General features: G+C 41.9%; 1 protein-coding gene across 4 annotated transcripts in view; it reads left to right on the plus strand.

Moving 5' to 3' along the window:
- Positions 1-24,485, plus strand: part of LOC124150372 (protein ITPRID2-like) — a 75,723-nt gene that overhangs the window by 44,292 nt on the left and 6,946 nt on the right. For 3 of the 4 annotated variants that reach the window (XM_048382263.1, XM_048382261.1, XM_048382262.1), the window contains 6 exons: positions 6,274-6,307; positions 7,259-7,378; positions 14,036-14,238; positions 20,883-21,955; positions 23,092-23,131; positions 23,404-23,501. In XM_048382263.1, the coding sequence (XP_048238220.1) occupies positions 6,274-6,307; positions 7,259-7,378; positions 14,036-14,238; positions 20,883-21,955; positions 23,092-23,131; positions 23,404-23,501 (1,568 nt within the window). Of the gene's footprint in view, positions 1-3,105; positions 3,346-6,273; positions 6,308-7,258; positions 7,379-14,035; positions 14,239-20,882; positions 21,956-23,091; positions 23,132-23,403; positions 23,502-24,485 lie in introns of those variants that run through there. The other variant, XM_048382264.1, reaches the window with a different exon arrangement.

Raw genomic sequence — 24,485 nt, forward strand, 5'->3', positions numbered from 1 at the left:
TGTTGATCAGCGACGTTATCGCCAAGTCCTGCCACCGTGAAATCATTTCTTCTCAGTATACATGAGAATACATAGTTAATATAACAGAGATGTCATGGCTTTCTGAGTTGACCCGAGAAGATCTGGATCAAATGGCAAATATCAGAAAGTTTTGTGGGTCCTATTCCTGGATGAATTATCTCCCTTGAGTTGTGTGTGTGTTCAGAAGGTGTAGACATCTTGACATGACAGACAGAAGATAAGATGAAAGCTTATAAACACATATACAGTAACCATAATAAAGCATTGTCAACATGTATATTTTCAATGCTGCCTGATAACTCTGGAGATGAGCTTGATGTGAACAGTGTACTACCCTTACTTGTTGGTCTTACCTGTTGGTCATTGTGTCCCTCCATTGTCTTACCTGTTGGTCATTGTGTCCCTCCATTGTCTTACCTGTTGGTCATTGTGTCCCTCCATTGTCTTACCTGTTGGTCATTGTGGCCCTCCATTGTCTTACCTGTAGGTCATTGTGTCCCTCCATTGTCTTACCTGTAGGTCATTGTGTCCCTCCATTGTCTTACCTGTAGGTCATCGTGTCCTTCCATTGTCTTACCTGTAGGTCATTGTGTCCTTCCATTGTCTTACCTGTTGGTCATTGTATTCCTCCATTGTCTTACCTGTAGGTCATTGTGTCCCTCCATTGTCTTACCTGTTGGTCATTGTGTCCTTCCATGGTCTTACCTGTTGGTCATTGTGTCCACTATCCTACCTGTTGGTCATTGTGTCCACTATCCTACCTGTTGGTCATTGTGTCCCTTCATTGTCTTACCTGTTGATCATTGTGTCCACTATCCTACCTGTTGGTCATTGTGTCCACTATCCTACCTGTTGGTCATTGTGTCCACTATCCTACCTGTTGGTCATTGTGTCCATTGTCTTACCTGTTGGTCATTGTGTCCCTCCATTGTCTTACCTGTTGGTCATTGTGTCCCTCCATTGTCTTACCTGTTGGTCAATGTGTCCCTCCATTGTCTTACCTGTTGGTCATTGTGTCCCTCCATTGTCTTACCTGTTGGTCAATGTGTCCCTCCATTGTCTCACGTGTCATTGTCACACTGTATCAGGATCTAGTGTGGTCTTGTTTACAGGTACTTGACAATCTCCACATCCTCCTCATGCTTATCAGATAACAAACGTATCTCTTCATGCCAAGTAAATTATTCATCAACACCACACCCTTCCACAGAGCTCTGCCACTTGACCAGCCCATGATGGCTGCATATCATTGTTACAGTTCACCCTCAGCCCCGGGCGGCGTCTGTGTCTCAACTCCTTGAACCACTCGGGGTCATACTGTGATTGTCCTGACAATGACACTGACAGGTTGCCATAACCATATAAGTTGTATTAGTGTGTGTGTGTGTGTGTCTGTGTCTGTGTTTGTGTGCACGTGTCTGGACTAATGCCATGCCCTAGCTGAACATGTCTACCCTACTCAGACACAGTATTCTGACTCTGAGCCAAACCACCCTTGTTTTATCCTATTGATGACGAGCACCAGGCAACAAGTACCATCTTATAATGTCTTTTGCCGTGACACAGCAATGGGATCGAACCCCCACCAACCTTCTGCTTTCCGAGCAGAGGCTGTGTCCATTAGACCGAGGGTGATGTGATGATGATGGGATGAATGTAGCTTGCTGTCTCCTCATCTCAGTTGTTTGTAGCACACAACCCTGTTGGTGCCTGCTGTACTGAGAAGTCTCCTTAGCCTGTCTCACAGTCCCTGCACCAGGTTATTTTCCCTTCCGCCCAGCTCTTACTGTAATGCAAAAGCTCTAAATGAAGCAAGTCTAGATTTTCCTCAGGTTCTGAATTTCCCATCTCACTGGGGCTCCTTTTCAATTAAAGTTTCAGAGACTAAGCATGAGTCTTCAGTGTCCTGTGCTGTAGATGCTGTTGTACAGAGCATACTCCTGTTGGCCTTAACAGTATAATAAGTGTTGTGCTCAGACGTAAAGCTGTGCTCTGAATAACTTTTGATCCGTGTTAGAATAGGTCTTCAGCAATCCGTGCTTGCCTTAAGAGGCGACTAACGGGATTGGGTGGTCAGGCTCACTTACTTGGTTGATATATTTCATTGTATCCCGATTGCGTGGATCGATGCGCATGATGTCAATCACTGGATTGTCTGGTCCAGACTCGATGATTTACAGACCACTGTCATATAGTTGGAATATTGCTGAGTGCGGCGTTTAACAACAAACAAACAAACAAACAAATCTGAATAATTTGGAATAAAGTGACCAGACCATTCCTCAATATCACACCAAGATCACAATTACAGCAGGAAATACTCAGAAAATCTTTCACACATCATGCCTGTCTGAATCCTGATGCCAACATAAGAGGCTGCAGTGCCCACTGCCCTCCCTGTCCCTCCCTGTCCCTCCCTGTCTCTCCCTGTCCCTCCCTGTCTCTCCCTGTCCCTCCCTGTCCCTCCCTGTCCCTCCCTGTACCTCCCTGTCTTTCCCTGTCCCCTCCCTGTCCCTCCCTGTCCCTCCCTGACCCTCCCTATCCCTCCCTGTCCCTCCCTGTCTCTCCCTGTCTCTCCCTGACCATCCCTGTCCCTCCCTGTCCCTCCCTGTCTCTCCCTGACCCTCCCTATCCCTCCCTGTCCCTCCCTGTCCCTCCCTGACCCTCCCTATCCCTCCCTGTCCCTCCCTGTCTCTCCCTGATCCTCCCTATCCCTCCCTGTCCCTCCCTGTCCCTCCCTGTCCCTCCCTGTCCTCCAGTCCTGTGTTAAGCAGGAAGTGGCTGTAATCGTCCCAGTCCTTATACTCATTACTGTTGTGTCGATAGCCAAGCCCAGACATTTCACTCTACTCATTTACAGATAAGCTTCTTAACAGTGCAGGGTTATTTTCAACCAAACATATGAAGTATGTCGAAAACTTCCGCTGTCTCACAGTGGCATAAATCAATCCTAAAAAACAACCTCAGTAGTTTACATCTAGTGTGAGCTGACTTGACAATACAATCATATTTAATCCGGTATCGTTAAAAAAACTGTTTCCCCAACCTGTACATGAGGGCCGGAGTGTTGTCAGTGCCAGGGAACAGCTTAGTGAAGAATCTGCCGGAGACTTTGGACATGGGCTTTCCTTGGAATTTGCCTGATATAGAAAACAGAGTTATAAAATGTTGCTGAGTGCAGTCACTGATAGTGTGAGATAAGGCTTCGTATCTCCCTACCTGTGTGGACCTGCCTGTCAGTGCTGTAGCATGGAGCAGCTCCAACCTCGGCCACCATGGATCTGAGTGTGTACAGCTGGCAGAAGATTCTAGTGGATAGCGGGTGTATGTAGACCGATGGCTATTTTGAAACTGTCATTTTGATCTTATGACATATATTTATTCTACTAATCCCAGTATTGTAACATTACTTCTAAAACCACATTACGTATGAAGTCAGAATATTGTGTGAGTAATGTTAGGATGATTAAATACTTCTCACAATCTTTATTTATCCATGGCTGCCATAGCGGCCATATTGAAAATGTTATTATTTCCATTTGTCAGTTGTAGTGTTCATGTAGGTACAATGTACTTTAACAAGCAGTAAGTCTGGCATGTGTGTAACACTGTTTATAATGGTGATTTTCTTTTATTCTTACTTAATCTTTACTCTGCAACTATGCTCCCTGTAATGATTTAATGACACACAGTATCCCAGTCATATGTAACAATGGTAGCAACATAAAAATCATAGTTTGGTCTCTTTTGCAAACATATTTTGGTCATTTGTTTAAGTCTTATTCTGTAAATACATGGTAGTTACATAGAGAATCTCACCCTCGTGTCTTTTGGTATATCATCCAACATCATTCTTCCACCTTTTTCAGTTTGTAGACAGTAATAAGCAGTGTCTTAAGCCCCTGTTACACTCTCAAAAACTTTGATAAAAAACTTGGTCCATTTTGACCAAGTTTTTTTATTTTATAACATGTTTTTTGGTGGACTTTGATTGAATAGAAACCGATCCTATTTCTCTTGATCAAAGTTTGATGATGTTGATTTCATTTAGCCAATCCGAATGCAAGGAGCATTTACCCCTTTTCAACCGAAAGTGCATAGAGTCAAGTCAAGCCCACTATTTTGGACTGATGAGATGTTGGAAGAATTAATTGATTTGGTTCAAGAACGAGCAGCCATTCTCGGGACCAAATATGCCTTTGCCTCCCCGACGCTGCCGTCACAACATGGCAATACACAAAAAACATATGACAACAGCAAAACATTCTTCGTCAGTAGCATCCATCTTGGCAAGATAATTCCCACCAATACTTTGACAGCCTGTCAAAAACTTTGATAAGTGTAAGCAGCTCAACTTGGACCAAGAAAACTTGGTCAAAGTTTTCTATAACCGAGTTTGTGATAAAAGTTTTTGATAGTGTAATGGGGGCTTTAAGTGTAAAAAGTACTGCTAAGAGCTTCAGTAGCAGAGCTATTAGTGATGTCATTTGATTGTGATGTCATGGTAACCAACGATGTCACAATGGTCTGCAAAGCATTGTGATGCAATTTCATTGCAGCAATATGTACAATGTAGGTATCGCTTGATCTCAACCAAGCATATCTCCTGTGGGAGCCAATTAGAGACTGTAAATGGTAAACACATGGTAAACACCAGGTAAACACCATCAGTAGATTCACCCGATCCCTTTTATGCACCATGAACCATTCAGTCCACCATAAGTGATGCTGCATGTTCAAAAGCATTCCCTTGGATACCACCTACTTGATGGAGAAGTGAGTAGGTCTCTTGTAACACAAGTAGACAACATAAGTGTGTGCATGTATGTGTGTGCCATATTTAAAATGCCATTTTGTCTTCATTAAACCGGGATTTACTTTTCATGCTATCCTGCTACTGCTTGGACATATTGATCAAACTTACAATAATGGACGATTTTCAAAACCTACCTACAGATTTTGAAGGTGTTTGATCATCCAGACCTAAAGTTACAGAGCAGGTGACCTCCAAGGGTCCAGTAGACTTAACTGATGTGATTGGCTGGGGTCAGCTTGTGTGATGTGTCATATAACCAGGTTACAGGAACTGCCCTGACACCACCACTACTTCCTGGTGTGTGTGTGTGGGGGGGGGGGGGGGGGGGGATCAGGGTACACAGATTATGCAGGGAAGATAAGCTGGTCATGGAAGATAAGCTGGTCACGACGGGGTTATAGATATCATAAACTGCAGCTCCTCCTCAGCACAAGCCCACCACCATGCTCCTGCCTGTAATAATCTCTATAATTAGGCAGACTTCTGTCAAGAAGCCAGCCACAGATGATCACCAAATGGGAGAACTGAGATATGTTCATTATTTTGCTATTCCGATAATTTGTTCCCAGCCTCTGTAGGGCCATGATCTATACTTATCACTGAAGCCTCCATTCCAGCTTCTATTTGACCTCAAGTGTGGTGTAACACTAGGATTTATTAAATGTATGAGTACACCTGGACTGAGAATTCACTTGACTCAACCCAGTCTAGTGCTGGTTCGCAGATCAATACTTTGAGAGTTGGGGCTATTACCTGCTTTGCACATGTACCGTGTGGGCCGCTCTGATAAGAACTATACCGACAGTTATGAGGTCTGTGCCACTCTAGAATTAAGCCAATGACAACATCTTTAGAACAAAATCTGACCATCATCCTGAGCTTGATTTACCACCAGCTTCCCTTGTTGAGAAAACCTCCCTGACCCCTGACCCCTGACCCCTGACCCCTGTCCCATCTCCAGGTCACTCCAGGCCATGTATTCCGGGCTGTGGGGTGCAGTGTCTCGCTTCATGTGCCCTCTATGTTATCAAAAGCATGTCTGAAAACACTCCTCTAATGTGTGCTGTGAAAGTTTAAATCAAGTGTGTCTTTTCTGAATGACTTTAAATAGCTTTTATTTTTCTGCAAAAAGAATGATATCATTTGTAGAGTTCTTCGTCAAGCATGTCTAGCATACATGAATGAATTCACTTCCCCGGGGCTTGTGGTGTTTACATAGACAACAGAAAAAAAAGAATGAATGCAGAGTGAGCGTAGGATATATGGATGTTGACTTCAACTGTACGGGGTGAAACAAGCAAGGGAGATAACATCTCGTGAAGCATGGCTGTTGACAACCACGAGTTAGTCAGCACATATTTAACAGGTAGATGAACTCTTCAACTTATAGACATTTCCTATTTTGCACCTGACGGAGAGCTTCTTGTCGATTTCAGCCAACACATTGTCAGCCGTCCCCAACACAGTCAGGTACGTGACTTTCTCTCTGGCTACTGAAATGTAACAAGTTTTAAGTTGTTGTCTTCTGGACCAGTATATCTCAGCCTCCCCATCAGAAATTGAGGTGTGTGTGTGTGTGTGTGTGTGTGTCTGTCTGTCTGTCTGTGTCTGTGTGTGTCTGTGTGTGTGTGTGTGTGTGTGTGTGTCTGCCTGTGTGTGTGTGTGTGTGTGTGTGTGTGTGTGTCTGTCTGTCTGCCTGTGTGTGTGTGTGTGTGTGTGTGTGTGTGTGTGTGTGTGTGTGTGTGTGTGTGTGTGTGTGTGTGTGTGTCTGTCTGCCTGTGTGTGTGTCTGTCTGTCTGTGTGTGTGTCTGTCTGTCTGCCTGTGTGTGTGTGTGGGTGTGGGTGTGTGTGTGTGGGTGTGGGTGTGGGTGTGCGTGTGCGCGTGTGTGTGTGTGTGTGTGTGTGTGTGGTGTAAGACTGACTATTGTGGCGAGGTTGACGATGTAGGTGACATTTGGGAACGTTTTCCTGATGGATTTCTTGTACAGGTTTGACTATGTCCAAGTCTGTACTACTGGGAGGACCAAGTCCTGTTTGACCAATATGTAAAACATTCATTTGGAAATATAACATTTTGTTAACGTCGAAGTTATGAATGTCCATTTCACTGTTTATTTCCTATAACAAGGCAACAGTGATTGTTTTAAGAATTTCAATAACTGATGTCTTAAAAATGAATTCTTGATATTCAAAAGCATCATTTGTTAATCAAATAACTAAATTCATTTCTAAATTATTTATTGTAATTGATAATCAATTTTCAAGTCTGACATTGTAGCTATTTAATGACATCTAACCATCTAATTTGTGATATTTCATACTTTTTTAATAGCTAAGTCATAATAAATTGCCAACACAAATGCTTGATTTCACCTAAATAACATGGATACTATTTTCCTATGAACCTGTGTCCTATTTCAGTGCGACTACAGCGGCCCCGCTTGACCCCCGGCTGGCCAGTCTGAAAGCTGCCGGTAACTACGGCTGGACAAGCTTCAACTCGGAGGTCTCCGGCCAGACCAGCGGCTCCAGCGCCAACAGGTAGACCAGGCTGCCTCATTTACTGTTTGTTAATTTGTTGAAAGGCCCACTGAGTAGCAACTTTGCAAGTAGAAGACGTATCCCTCCCTGTGTCCTCAGGTCGAACCCCACAGCTGAGGTCAGGCAAGACACTATTCCTAAACAGAGCCAAACACTATAACTGTAATGAACAAAGCACTATACCTGTACTGAACATAACACTATACTTGTACTGATAAAAACACTATACCTCTACTGAACAAAACACTATACTTGTACTGAACAAAACACTATACCTCTACTGAACAATACACTATACCTGTACTGAAGAAAACACTATGCCTGTACTGAACAAAACACTATACCTGTACTGAAGAAAACACTATGCCTGTACTGAACAAAACACTATACCTGTACTGATAAAAACACTATACCTGTACTGAACATAACACTATACCTGTACTGAACATAACACTATACCTGTACTGAACATAACACCATAACTCTACTGAACAAAACACTATACCTATACTGATCATAACACTATACCTGTACTGAACAAAACACTATACCTGTACTGATAAAAACACTATACCTGTACTGAACATAACACTATACCTGTACTGAACATAACACCATAACTCTACTGAACAAAACACTATACCTATACTGATCATAACACTATGCCTGTACTGAACAAAACACTATACCTGTACTGATAAAAACACTATACCTGTACTGAACATAACACTATACCTCTACTGAACAATACACTATACCTGTACTGAACAAAACACTATGCCTGTACTGAACAAAACACTATACCTGTACTGATAAAAACACTATACCTGTACTGAACAAAACACTATACCTCTACTGAACAAAACACTATACCTGTACTGAACAAAACACTATACCTGTACTGAACAAAACACTATACCTCTACTGAACAAAACACTATACCTCTACTGAACAATACACTATACCTGTACTGAACAATACACTATACCTGTACTGAACATAACACTATACCTGTACTGAACAAGACACTATACCTCTACTGAACATAACACTATACCTGTACTGAACAAGACACTATACCTGTACTGAACATAACACTATACCTGTACTGAACATAACACTATACCTGTAATGAACATAACACTATACCTGTACTGAACAAAACACTATACCTGTACTGAACATAACACTATACCTGTACTGAACAAGACACTATACCTGTACTGAACATAACACTATACCTGTACTGAACATAACACTATACCTGTACTGAACATAACACTATACCTGTACTGAACAAAACACTATACCTCTACTGAAGAAAACACTATACCTGTACTGAACAAAGCACTATACCTGTACTGAACAAAACACTATACCTGTACTGAACAAGACACTAAAACTGTACTGAAAAAAACACTATCCCTGTACTGAACAAAACACTATCCCTGTACTGAAAAAAACACTATACCTGTACTGAAAAAACACTATGCCTGTACTGAACAAAACACTATAACTGTACTGAAAAAACACACTATAACTGTACTGAACATAACACTATAACTGTACTGAAAAAACACTATACCCCTACTGAACAAAACACTATACCTGTACTGAACAAAACACTATAACTGTACTGAAAAAACACTATACCTGTACTGAACAAAACACTATAACTGTACTGAAAAAACACACTATAACTGTACTGAACATAACACTATAACTGTACTGAAAAAACACTATACCCCTACTGAACAAAACACTATACCTGTACAGAACAAAACACTATAACTGTACTGAAAAAACACACTATAACTGTACTGAACATAACACTATAACTGTACTGAAAAAACACTATACCCCTACTGAACAAAACACTATAACTGTACTGAAAAAACACACTATACCTGTACTGAACAATACACTATACCTGTACTGAACAATACACTATACCTGTACTGAACATAACACTATACCTATACTGAACAAAACACTATACCTGTACTGAACAATACACTATACCTATACTGAACAATACACTATACCTGTACTGAACAAAACACTATAACTGTACTGAAAAAACACACTATAACTGTACTGAACATAACACTATAACTGTACTGAAAAAACACTATACCCCTACTGAACAAAACACTATACCTGTACTGAACAAAACACTATAACTGTACTGAAAAAACACTATACCTGTACTGAACAAAACACTATAACTGTACTGAAAAAACACACTATAACTGTACTGAACATAACACTATAACTGTACTGAAAAAACACTATACCCCTACTGAACAAAACACTATACCTGTACAGAACAAAACACTATAACTGTACTGAAAAAACACACTATAACTGTACTGAACATAACACTATAACTGTACTGAAAAAACACTATACCCCTACTGAACAAAACACTATAACTGTACTGAAAAAACACACTATACCTGTACTGAACAATACACTATACCTGTACTGAACAATACACTATACCTGTACTGAACATAACACCATAACTCTACTGAACAAAACACTATACCTGTACTGAACAAAACACTATACCTGTACTGAACATAACACCATAACTCTACTGAAAAAACACTATACCTGTACTGAACAAAACACTATGCCTGTACTGAAGAAAACACTATACATGTACTGAACATAACACTATACCTGTACTGAACAAAACACTATACCTGTACTGAACAAAACACTATACCTATACTGATCATAACACTATACCTGTACTGAACATAACACTATGCCTGTACTGAACAAAACACTATGCCTGTACTGAAGAAAACACTATACCTGTACTGAACAAAACACTATACCTATACTGATCATAACACTATACCTGTACTGAACATAACACTATGCCTGTACTGAACAAAACACTATGCCTGTACTGAACAAAACACTATACCTGTACTGAACATAACACTATACCTGTACTGAACAAAACACCATACCTGTACTGAACATAACACTATACCTCTACTGAACAAAACACTATACCTCTACTGAACAAAACACTATACCTGTACTGATCATAACACTATACCTGTACTGAACATAACACTATACCTGTACTGATCATAACACTATACCTCTACTGAACAAAACACTATACCTGTACTGATCATAACACTATACCTGTACTGAACATAACACTATACCTGTACTGATCATAACACTATACCTCTACTGAACAAAACACTATACCTGTACTGATCATAACACTATACCTGTACTGAACAATACACTATACCTGTACTGATCATAACACTATACCTGTACTGAACATAACACTATACCTGTACTGATCATAACACTATACCTCTACTGAACAAAACACTATACCTGTACTGATCATAACACTATACCTGTACTGAACAAAACACTATACCTGTACTGATCATAACACTATACCTCTACTGAACAAAACACTATACCTGTACTGAACAAAACACTATACCTGTACTGAACATAACACTATACCTGTACTGAACATAACACTATACCTGTACTGAACAAAACACTATACCTCTACTGAACATAACACTATACCTGTACTGAACATAACACTATACCTGTACTGAACAAAACACTATACCTGTACTGAACATAACACTATACCTGTACTGAACAAAACACTATACCTCTACTGAACATAACACTATACCTGTACTGAACATAACACTATACCTATACTGAACAAAACACTATACCTCTACTGAACAATACACTATACCTGTACTGAACAACACACTATAACTGTACTGATCATAACACTATACCTCTACTGAACATAACACTATACCTCTACTGAACATAACACTATAACTGTACTGATCATAACACTATACCTATACTGAACAAAACACTATACCTGTACTGAACATAACACTATACCTGTACTGATCATAACACTATACCTGTACTGAACATAACACCATAACTCTACTGAACAAAACACTATACCTGTACTGAACAAAACACTATACCTGTACTGAACAATACACTATACCTGTACTGAACAAAACACTATGCCTGTACTGAACAATACACTATACCTGTACTGAAAAAAACACTATACCTGTACTGATAAAAACACTATACCTGTACTGATCATAACACTATAACTGTACTGAAAAAACACACTATAACTGTACTGAAAAAACACACTATAACTGTACTGAACATAACACTATAACTGTACTGAAAAAACACTATACCCCTACTGAACAAAACACTATACCTGTACAGAACAAAACACTATACCAATACTGAACATAACACTATACCTGTACTGAACAAAACACTATACCTGTACTGAACAAAACACTATACCTGTACTGAACATAACACTATACCTGTACTGAACATAACACTATACCTGTACTGAACATAACACCATAACTCTACTGAACAAAACACTATACCTGTACTGAACAAAACACTATACCTGTACTGAACAAAACACTATACCTGTACTGAACAATACACTATACCTGTACTGAACATAACACTATACCTATACTGAACAAAACACTATACCTGTACTGAACATAACACCATAACTCTACTGAACAAAACACTATACCTGTACTGAACAAAACACTATACCTGTACTGAACAAAACACTATACCTGTACTGAACAAAACACTATACCTGTACTGAACAATACACTATACCTGTACTGAACATAACACTATACCTATACTGAACAAAACACTATTCCAGTTATGAGCAAATCACTATTCCAGTTATGAGCAAATCACTATTCCAGTTATGAGTAAAACACTGTTCCAGTTATGAGCAAAAGACTATTCCAGTTATGAGCAAATCACTATTCCAGTTATGAGCAAATCACTATTCCAGTTATGAGTAAAACACTGTTCCAGTTATGAGCAAATCACTATTCCAGTTATGAGCAAATCACTATTCCAGTTATGAGCAAAAGACTATTCCAGTTATGAGCAAAAGACTATTCCAGTTATGAGCAAATCACTATTCCTGTTATGAGCAAATCACTATTCCAGTTATGAGCAAATCACTATTCTAGTTATGAACAAAAAACTATTCCTGTCCTTGTGATGGAAGTGATAGAAGTTGCTGATTTTCGCACATGAGCGAGTTTGATTGACAGGTAGATTGTGAGACAGGTGAGAACTCAATGTTCCTGGTGTTGACACAGGGCAGCATGTGTGCAGACAGCAGCCCCCCACAAACAATAGCCTCCTAGGGCTGTGATGTAATGCTTTCAGAGGCAATGATGAGGACACCCCCAGGCAGATGGGAAACCTGTTTGAGGGGTCAGCCAGGTATCCCCATTACCTGCCTGCTGTTGCACTGCAGTTCTCTGCCTGGTGCAGAACAAACACTGTCTGATACAAGGAGGTACGATCTGTCACATGGAGGTACGCTCTCTGTCTGATACATAGAGGTACGATCTGTCACATGGGGGTACGCTCTCTGTCTGATACAAGGAGGTACAATCTGTCACATGGAGATACGCTCTCTGTCTGATACATAGAGGTACAGTCTGTCACATGGAGATACGCTCTCTGTCTGATACATAGAGGTACAGTCTGTCACATGGAGATACGCTCTCTGTCTGATACAAGGAGGTACAATCTGTCACATGGAGGTACGCTCTCTGTCTGATACATAGAGGTACAGTCTGTCACATGGAGGTACGATCTGTCACATGGAGGTACGGTCTCTGTCTGATACAAGGAGGTACGATCTGTGACATGAGTGAGTGAGTGAGTGAGTTGGGTTTAACGCCGCTTTTAACATTATTCCAGTTATATCGCAGCGTGTCAGCTTAATGTGGGAGGAAAGCCCGAAGTGATGCAGGTCTCAGACGTTTACCACTTCGGTGAAACCCATGGGCACGGGTATGGTGCTGACAAACCTAGAAACATAATCGGGGTGAACCGGGATTCGAACCCACAATCATAGGTTTCTGGCATGTCCAGGGGACGCAACTCTGCACAGCGACTCATGGCGCCTTAGACAAATAGGCCACCCGTGGCTCCCTGTGACATGAAGGTACGATCTGTCACATAGAGGTATGATCTCTGTCTGATACAAGGAGGTACGATCTGTCACATGGAGGTATGATCCCTGTCTGATACAAGGAGGTATGATCCCTGTCTGATACAAGGAGGTACCGTCTCTGTCTGATTCTTGGTGTGTAAGTTGGGAGTTAATGTAGTTAATGTTAATGCTACGACTGTCACAAGTCAGTGTTAAAGTATAGGAATTACGATCACCTTAGTGCTACGACTGTCATAAGTCAGTGTTAAAGTATGGGAATTACGATCACCTTAGTGCTACGACTGTCATAAGTCAGTGTTAAAGTATTGGAATTACGATCACCTTAGTGCTACGACTGTCACAAGTCAGTGTTAAAGTATAGGAATTACGATCACCTTAGCGCTACGACTGTCATAAGTCAGTGTTAAAGTATGGGAATTACGATCACCTTAGCGCTACGACTGTCATAAGTCAGTGTTAAATTATGGGAATTACGATCACCTTAGCGCTACGATCACTATGTGGAACAGGGTCCTGGTTGTAAGCTGGAAGTTTATGTTGAATGATTCTCATTGATGGTATTGTGTTTGCAGTCTCGACATTTTACTGTCTCAACGTAATGTGGATCCAGAGCAGATGTTGCGAAGTCTTGGTTTCGGTTTCGCCCATGAGCAGGAGACGCCGATGCTGCGAGTGCCGGTACGCTTCATGCAGAAGTCTCACGCCAGCGGCATCAACATCGCGGACTTCCTCACCGAGTACCCCGAGCTCCAGCAAGTCATGATGAAGAAATCAGGTCAGTTCGGTTCAGAATATTGTGCTGAAATGGATGATATGATTGACTGTCGTGTTCCAGCCTATTTTCCCCGGAAGCATTTCACCATGCTGATGGAAGATCGTACAATTGTCGGCATCGTCGACTTGAATGGAAATGAAGAAGACCCTGGTTTGACCTTGAGTAGGGATGGCGTAACGTTGGAGATCGAAGATGTTGACATCCTTGAGCACGAGCTGAAGACACCACAGAATGGGCCGATGTCACCTTTAGTCAAAGACTGTGCACTTGATGATGAAGATTACTTTGCTCAAACACGCCCCCAAAACTTGGACTTGTTAGAGCCTCCATGTAAATCTGAGAGTGATTCGATCAGCATGTCATCTGGCTCCACCTCGTCCATGTCCCAAGATGCGTACCACTACTTCAACGTCATGCTGTCTCCTAATGAATCCCTCGTCTAAGTCCTGCTTCAAGCTTCTCCTCCATGTGTTGATATTTATGTCAGTATTTATAAGGTTAGTGAACACAAGCAGAAGGTCATGCCCACCTTTGAGCCATGGAGACAGATACCATCTCCTGACATTTCTCTGGTTAAGCTGGATGCAGTTACCTGCCCTGCACCTAGTCCCTATGTGCACGAACTCACGTTGGTATAGATAGACGAGGAAGCTGATCTGGGCTGGAGTCACTTCCCCACGCTGCAGCACCTCCCAGGATAGCTGAAGTCTGCGTAGGACAGCTGATTGGTTGGATACAGTAGTCACTTCCGGTTCCAGCAGATGAAGAATTGTTTATGCCTGATACCAAGACTAGGAACCGAGTCCCTGAACACAGGAACACATTTCTTGCATACTCTTCCAGGTTGCCCTTCAACACAAGGTCCCACTCTTTACACATCTAGTGAAATACCTGTTGCCAAATACTCTGAATGTAAGAATAAGTTTGGGCCAAAATGTTTTCCCGCATCACTTGTTATGATTTATGTAGCTTTGTGATATTTTTTCACCCTGTTGACATGATTACCATAGTGTAGATTGCTGTAGCTAAGTTTGTGATATATTCTTGTTGACTTATTTTGTCCTCCATATTTGGATGGGGCTATGATATGCTGTTGAGTTTGTTATTAACTGTTGACACGAGATGTATGATATTGCTGAACATGTTTTGGTCACCACGAGTAACTTCTATTTTACACCTGTTTTTTGCAGAGATGATAATTACTCTGAATATTTGGTCGTGTTTTTCTTGTTACAAATGATTCCATGATGAAACCTAGCTCAAGGGAGATAACTCCCACCCTTGTATCTCACCATTATGTACGACATGTCAGTAGAAATTGATAAGATCAGGAAATTAAGAGACTCTATTAATCTTTCAAGAACATGAAATCTTTTGTAAAACAATAATTTTATCATTCTGCCTGTTCCATTTTATTTGATTACTTCAACAAAGGGAACAGCATAACAAAGGTTATGAAACCTCATCCTGATTAACTTTTTTAGTTGAAAGAAATATGATGTAATGAAACTATTCATACTTGTGCAACTTGTTTTTTGTTAGAAGATCAAATGGGTTTTTATACATTTTAAAAATGAAAGCAGTGCTTGTTATGACAGACAGATTGATGCAACTGTTTTTTATTGACTAAATTAGAGAAGTACACACTGGGGAAGTATTTTACTGGTGCTTCCTTCACCTGTGCTGTCCATGAGGGGGAACTTCACTTGCAGATCATTGTCCTGTTTATAAGTTATTTAATGCTGTGAATCAGTTTTTGTTGAAATGTTTGTTTTTCTCTTCAAATGACTGTTGTTGCCACACAAGCATTGAGGAGTTCATGATTCCTTTGACATTTGGGAAAGGGTTTTGAGAATACAGTGTCAGGTATATATGTCTGCTTAGTGATTCTACAAACACCCTAGCAACAGGGTTCATTATGTTGCAATGCTTACATGTTTGATGGCATTTTATGCTGTCGTCGGAAATTAGGGTACTGGTAGACTTGAGCTTGTTCGTCTCCTTGATGCTGATGATGTTCCACAACTGTTGTGAGGCATTGCAGGTCCTATGTGCAGTGATGGATGTCACTCACAGGTAGTTGTAATGCTAAGATCGCTGTGTGCCATGTCACTCACAGGCTTACAGTAGTTGTGGCGCTAGGATCGCTGTTTGCCGTGATGGATGTCACTCACAGGTAGTTGTGGTGCTAAGATCTCTGTGTGCAGTGATGGATGTCACTCACAGGTAGTTGTGGTGCTAAGATCGCTGTGTGCAGTGATGGATGTCACTCACTGGTGGTTGTGGTGCTAAGATCGCTGTGTGCAGTGATGGATGTCACTCACACAGGCTTGCAGTAGTTGTGGCGCTAAGATCGCTGTGTGCCATGATGGATGTCACTCACAGGCTTACAGTAGTTGTGGCGCTAAGATCACTTTGTGCAGTGATGGATGTCACTCACTGGTAGTTGTGGCGCTAAGATCGCTGTGTGCCATGATGGATGTCACTCACAGGCTTACAGTAGTTGTGGTGCTAAGATCGCTGTGTGCCATGATGGTTGTTACGCTCACAGGCTTACAGTACTTGGGGTGCTAAGATCGCTGTGTGCAGTGATGGACGTCACTCACTGGTAGTTGTTGCGCTAAGATCGCTGTGTGCCATGATGGATGTCACTCACAGGCTTACAGCAGTTGTAATGCTAAGATCGATGTTTGCCATGATAGATGTCACTCACTGGTAGTTGTGGCGCTAAGATCGCTGTGTGCCATGATGGATGTCACTAACTGGTAGTTGTGGCGCTAAGATCGCTGTGTGCCATGATGGATGTCACTCACTGGTAGTTGTGGTGCTAAGATCGCGGTGTGCCATGTCACTCACAGACTTAACAGTAGTTGTGGCGCTAAGATCGCTGTGTGCCATGATGGATGTCACACACACAGGCTTACAGCAGTTGTAATGCTAAGATTGGTATGGAGCTCTGGAAATAAACCAAACCAAGACTGGCAACAGATAAGTGTGTGGAGAGTTCCTAAATCTCATCAGTGGTTTTTGTATGGAACATATGCAAGTGGAAATTAATTTTGACTAATTGAAGTGGATGCTGTGTAAATTTCCCTGAAGTGTGCATACATTGCCCAGACAACTGCTTTGTTGTACAGCTTGTACAGCTCTTGAAAATAAACAACTTACAAAATATCTGATCTTAAAAATATTTTCTAAAGCTTTAATACAGTGGAACCCTGTGAATGTGGATGGTGGTGTTTCAGGAGTCTGTATTGACAGCGTTGATTAACAAACCATTTTTCCTTCACTTCAAGGGGATTTCTTAAACAGAAATTGTCTGCAAAGTGGGGCTTCTGGATTTGTTGTGTCCAGATTATCAGGGTTTCTCTGTAGACAGTGCTATGACTGAAGTGAGTGGTGGTGGTGGTGAAACCTCTGCCTGAAGACACGGTTGAGTTGTCCCCATTCTACCATAATGTAATGATTATTTATTGGTGGTGTTTCATTATGTTAAATAAAATACATTATTTTCAAAATAAAAGGCAATTCACTCATCAGGATCAGATGATTTGTTAACAATATTTCAGGTCTTTTTATCCACACATATTATAAATGTTATTTTCTAACATTCTTATACATACCTATAGAAGCAGAGCACTGGAGTTCTGGAATAGGAGTGATGGGAGCTAAAGATAGGCAGGTGTAGTGTTGGGCCATGGTCCACAGATAGGCAGGTGTAGCATTGGGCCATGGTCCACAGATAGGCAGGTGTTGTGTTGGGTCATGGTCCACAGATAGGCAGGTGTAGTGTTGGGCCATGGTCCACAGATAGGCAGGTGTTGTGTTGGGTCATGGTCCACAGATAGGCAGGTGTAGCATTGGGCCATGGTCCACAGATAGGCAGGTGTAGTGTTGGGCCGTGGTCCACAGATAGGCAGGTGTAGCATTGGGCCATGGTCCACAGATAGGCAGGTGTAGCATTGGGCCATGATCCACAGATAGGCAGGTGTAGTGTTGGGCTGTGGTCGACAGATAGGCAGGTGTAGCATTGGGCCATGATCCACAGATAGGCAGGTGTAGTGTTGGGCTGTGGTCCACAGATAGGCAGGTGTAGCATTGGGCCATGATCCACAGATAGGCAGGTGTAGCATTGGGCCATGGTCCACAGATAGGCAGGTGTAGCATTGGGCCATGATCCACAGATAGGCAGGTGTAGTGTTGGGCTGTGGTCCACAGATAGGCAGGTGTAGCATTGGGCCATGATCCACAGATAGGCAGGTGTAGTGTTGGGCTGTGGTCCACAGATAGGCAGGTGTAGCATTGGGCCATGGTCCACAGATAGGCAGGTGTAGCATTGGGCCATGGTCCACAGATAGGCAGGTGTAGTGTTTGGTCATGGTCCACAGATAGGCAGGTGTAGAGTTTGGCCATGGTCCATAGATAGGCAGATGTAGTGTTGGGCCGTGGTCCACAGATAGGCAGATGTAGTGTTTGTAGAAGTTATACAGATAGGCAGATGTAGTGTTGGGACAAGTTCTACAGATAGGCAAGTGTAGTGTTGGGACATGGTCTACAGATAGGCAGATGTAGTGTTGGGACATTGTCCACAGATAGGCAGGTGTAGTGTTTGGACAAGTTCTACAGATAGGCAGATGTAGTGTTGGGACATTGTCCACAGATAGGCAGGTGTAGTGTTGGGCCATGTTACAACAGCGTAGATCACTGACCCCCCGCTCCAGTAGTTGACTGCAGGACACCCAGCCAGGTAATGTGAGCATGTCCGCCTGTGTCTGTCTCCTCCAACAGCTGTACAGGAAACAAATACTGGTGACTTCAGCACGTTTTGAGTGGAGAATGTTACCTTGGTTACTTGTTACGCACACAGAGACAAGGAACCAGCCATGTCGTTGCCAGGGTCAGTTAACCTGTCCGACAAACGCAGGAAGAACGGGGTTAACTATTGTTTTTTCCTAATTTTTTTTATTAATTTGTTACATAAAACAACATTTTGAGTAACACAATGTTAATGGTGACGAGACATTTGTGGTTGGTTCCTTCAAAGTCATGCAGCACTGTCACATGTGTGTGTTGTTTGTAGTTCTGCACTCATGTTGAATTTCACCTTTTAGCATCCTTCAGTTTCCTCTGTATTAAAGTATCATACTTCCCTTTGTCAAATACCTTGGTCCCATCGGCCAGTATACTCACTTGAGTAGAGCCATCAACTTACAACAGAAGTTCTGTGGAAGGTGCTGATAATGGGAATGGTGGTGCCACTTCCAGGACAAAACAATACCTGAAGAGGTCCAGGGTATTTGTCATTATAGAATGGTATGTAGGATAAAAAAAGGACTTTCTCACAAAATGTTTGACTACTTTTATAAATTGTGGTCATAACCTTTACTATCTAATGTCATGTTAAGACTTATTCTATTTTCCCCAGTTTAAGTTAAATTTTAAAAAAAAAAGATGCTTTAAGAAATCCCTAATGTTGTGAGCTTCAGAAATGATAGGAAGCTCAGTGATAAGCTGATTGTTTGGTCAGTCTGGTCAGGTGGCCCAGTAGGCACAGTGTTGACCCTGCACCTCTTGAAGTCTGGTGTTTGTTTCCCTAGATAGGGCTGCCTGTGATCCCATGTGTTGTATTTAACTGTGGTCCTCACAAATAAATGTGTTGTTTCCTGATGTTGTATGTAGAACAGTGTCTGTTTCATTTTGCCGCGTCTTCATAAAGCCTTGACTTGCCCTGGAATTGAATGACCTTGACCTCTATCTCCCTCGTTAATGAATCTGTGTGCTGTTAGCAGGGTATGAAACTCCCAAAAATTTCAGCCAGACCACAGGACTGGCTAGCTGAAATACTTGCCAGCCCTGACCAAAACCTGCCTGCCCACTATAATCATACGTTTCTCAGGATAAGCTAACGGGGTTTCTTTTTGGTTACATTTTATCATTCATCTTTACATGTGAATTAATGCTTATCATCGGGAAATATTTTGAATATTGTCACATATGAAATATAACCCGACCGTCGGGCAGGGGGATTTGAAAATCTGGCAGCCCGAGTTGAAATCAACCCGTCTTGGACGGTCGGGCAGGCAGGTATTTCGAACACTGCTGTTAGGGAACAGGTTTTGTTCATGACTCTGTAACAGTGAAGTAGAGTGACTAAATCTTTCTCTTTGACTTGCACAGTTACACAACAGTCCTCGTGACAATGTTGGTTCATGCCTGGGTCGGTCTCAGTATGAAGACGTTCAGTGTGCATGGTCTTAATGTGCCTTTTCTTTGGATTTATTTTCTGTTTTGTTGATGTTTTTGTCTGATTATTTGTTTTTTGCATGAATTCTTCCCATATTTGTACAAGAAAATGTATTTTCCATGCTAATGAAAGAAACCAGAAACCAGGTTTTCTACCCTAAGCATCCTCTTCAGATGCTCCGAAGTAAATCTCCACTGCTTAGAGTAATAAAAGAGTGTTGTTAATATAATATGAAGAAGTTTTTCTCACAACAACATGTATGTCAAAAAGCATTTCTTTAATTACATAACAATATATAATAGAAGTTCTGCTATATATTAAGTTACAAATCTTATATGTTTTGGATGCCCTGGTATTTAACAGAGATGTGCTGTTTGCTGACTGTGTGGTGTTCTTGCAGGCAAATGGGGGTCTCTGTCCAAATCCATCTCAACGATGCTGGCCATGAAGTCGATCATCGGTCACACCACAGCAGCGTCACCTCCCAGCAGCAGCAATAACAACAACATCGCTGCCGTTGCCGCTGCTGAGTCAGGCCCTCCTGATGTGGAGTCTCCCCAGCATGTGATCCATCCTCGCATCCTCAGTGCAGAGAATCAACGTGCGCTGGCTAGTCAGGGGTATTATGACTGTAACGTTCCCCGAGTCGAGAGGAAAGATGTCAGACAGGGGATGACATCTGATGTTCACATGAGGAAACCGGTGCTGGATGCTGCAACTAGGAGGGAGCGTTTCCAGAAGACAAGAAGCACCAAACGATGGAGCATGGTGGAATCAACAGATGACCCCATAGAAAATGTGGACAATGGGGAAATGTGGATTTCCCGGAGCCTGGATGAGTCCAAGGGGAGGCACTCCGGCACTGACTTCAGTAGTTCCATGGACAGCTCCGACTCCCCAGCCAATGATTCCAGGACATCCTCCATCAGTGAAAAGAGGCGGCTATTTGAGGAGGAGATGATGAAGAGAAGTGGAGAAGATCTTGGTAGCATCAGCCGCAACAGGGAACACCAGGTGAATGTTCTGATGGATGACGATGATGAGGATGGGAACTATGTTGTGTCAGGGTGTCCATCCAAGCAGAGCACAATAGAGAAAGTGGCATCAGTGATTGAAGTTGACAGTGACAGAAATGATGTCAGGATCGTTGTTTCAGATACAGACCCGAGTGCTCGGGATGTTACTGATTCAGGGAGCGTCTTGCCCAAGTCAGTAAATGGCACTCATTCGTTACTGACTATTGTGAATGCACAGCTGGAGCGCTTGTCTGACTCTGGGTCAGATTACACCCTGGTGGAAAGTCCACGGCCTTCAATGGATGTGGAAGTCTCTCACCCTGTTCTCATGCAGACATTATCCAAAGATTCTGTGTTCGAAGAGTCAGATCGGACAGACAGAAGTGTTTCGGTCAGTTGTCAGACATCTTTCGATGGTCACAAACTGGATGAAAATGACAACTTTTCGTCAGCAAAGGTAATGTTGAGTGAGTGAGTGAGTGTGGTTTTACGACGCTTTTAGCAATATTCCAGCAATATCACAGCAGGGGACACTAGAAATAGGCTTCACACATTGTACACATGTGGGGAATCGAACCCTGGTGTAATGTTGAAAGTTCTTTCAAAGTAAAATAGTCATGTGACTTGACATTATTTTGAACATATGTGTATATTTTGCCATATCACTATCATGGATCAAGTGTTTGTGTTCATTGAGTAGTGGACAGCGATGACACGGTGGTGTAGCATGCCACAACTTGCTGTCAAGAGTTGTCTCCCTTAGCCTTCAGCATCTGTTGGGTTCGAATCCAAGCTCCATCACCATTACCATCATGGTGTTGACTGTATCTGCAACATACTCGCATACACGAGGGACTGGAGACCGCTTCCGTGGTCTAGTGGTAGAGCATCTGCCCGGAGAGCGGAAGGTCCGGGGTTCGATCCCCGGCCGCGTCATACCAAAAGACGTTAAAAGATGGTACTTGTTGTTACCCTGTTTGGCGCTCGGCATTAAGGGGCTAAAACAAGGACTGGTCGGCTCGGAGTCGGTATACTGTGTCTGAGTGGGGTATTCATGTTAAACTGTGGCATGGTATCTCAGTGAGCTAGCACTATAAATCGGCATCAGTCCGGACTAGTACAAGCAGCCACACAAACACACACACATACATGCACGTTGCTATATAAGTGCAATAATCTTGGACGCGACGTTAAACCCCATTTCACCTCACCTCACCTAGGGACTGGATGCTCAGTCTAGTAGGATGAGGTTTAAGATTTCCATGCAAGGCGCATGACTGCCATCTACCTGCTTCATGATTGCTTCCCTACAACAAAGAATAAACGACCAGGACTTGCATTTCCTCCCACTGACTTGCTGTCGTTTAACTGAGACACTTTTTAAAAATGTCTGGTTCCTTCTATACAAGTATATACGTGGAACATGGCAAGAAGATGCTGATGAGGCGGTATCCAGCCCCTTGTATCATGTTTTTATCAACAGAAGCAGTCATAGAATTTACCATAGAAACAGGATGAGTTACTCCTGTTGCTATGCAGGCTTGGTTTGTTACGTTGGGTGCGAGACTCATCCCGGCCATCTTTCTGTTTCAGGTGAAGTCTGTTATTGATGATGTGAAGCGCAGTCAGGATGGTAAGTCACTCATAGTGCTTGTGTACTAAGCTACAAGCTCGTATTTTACCCCCTTGAGCTGATATTCATCTGCACTTGTCATCTCTAAAATATGAGACGTTTTTATTTGATCCCCACCAAAGGCTGTGAACCTAGTTCACTGATTTAACTCTCCACGGCAGCCATATTTCAAACATTATCTGTCCTGTCACACAGATATCTCCATAATTCCAAGCTTTGATGTCATGGTAGTGTACACTTTCAAACATGGGAAATATTTGTCTGTCCTCCAGATCTGACGAGGATGGGGAGTGTGCAGTCTGACAGCAGCGGGTTTGGTGACGCTGACAACACAGCTGACCTGCCTGCACCGGAAAATGATCGGGCCTGGGTACGTAGTTCACATCAGAGCAGTCCCCATGGGGAGTATGAGTATTGGGGAGTACGAGTATTGGCCCCCAGCAGCCTATGCTGGATTGCATGAGGTGACTAGATGGATCAGATGTTCAGCATCTGTACTTTGTTGATAGCATGTCATCTTACCCTGACACTCACAATTTTGATCACCGGATTGTTTGTTCCAGAGTATTTTCCATCTGTGTCATGTACATGTAGCTGCAATATAGCTGAGTGAGGTGTTAAACTAGCAACAAATTCACAAGGAACAAACAAGCAGCATCAGAAAATGTAATTGGCAAAAATTCATAATTCTTTTAGGGAAAAGATATGACTTTAGGGATGTAATGATTCGTCAAATTTCAGTTGTACCACCACTGCAACAGTGAGAAAGCCATCATTCGGTGAAACACTGATAGATATATATGATTATGACAACAGTTTCTCAGTTCCATGAGCTTCTTGTCCTTAAATGCGGACAGTGTAACCATGTTTCATCACAATGTAACAATGTTTCATCACAATATAACTATGTTTCACTACAGTGTAACTATGTTTCATCACAATGTAACAATGTTTCATCACAATATAACTATGTTTCACTACAGTGTAAGTATGTTTCATCACAATATAACTATGTTTCACTATAGTGTAACTATGTTTCATCACAATGTAACAATGTTTCATCACAATATAACTATGTTTCACTACAGTGTAAGTATGTTTCATCACAATGTAACTGTTTCATCACAATATAAGTATGTTTCACTACAGTGTAACTATGTTTCATCACAATGTAACTATGTGTCACTACAGTGTAACTACGTTTCATAACAATGTAACAATGTTTTATCACAATGTAACTATGTGTCACTACAGTGTAATGATGTTTCATCACAATGTAACTATGTTTCACTGCAGTGTAACAATGTTTCATCACAATGTAACTATGTGTCACTACAGTGTAACTATGTTTCAT

The sequence above is a fragment of the Haliotis rufescens genome, unplaced genomic scaffold (genome assembly GCF_023055435.1).
Source record: "Haliotis rufescens isolate VD_foot unplaced genomic scaffold, xgHalRufe1.0.p SCAF_4, whole genome shotgun sequence".
Taxonomy (NCBI): Eukaryota; Metazoa; Mollusca; class Gastropoda; order Lepetellida; family Haliotidae; genus Haliotis; species Haliotis rufescens.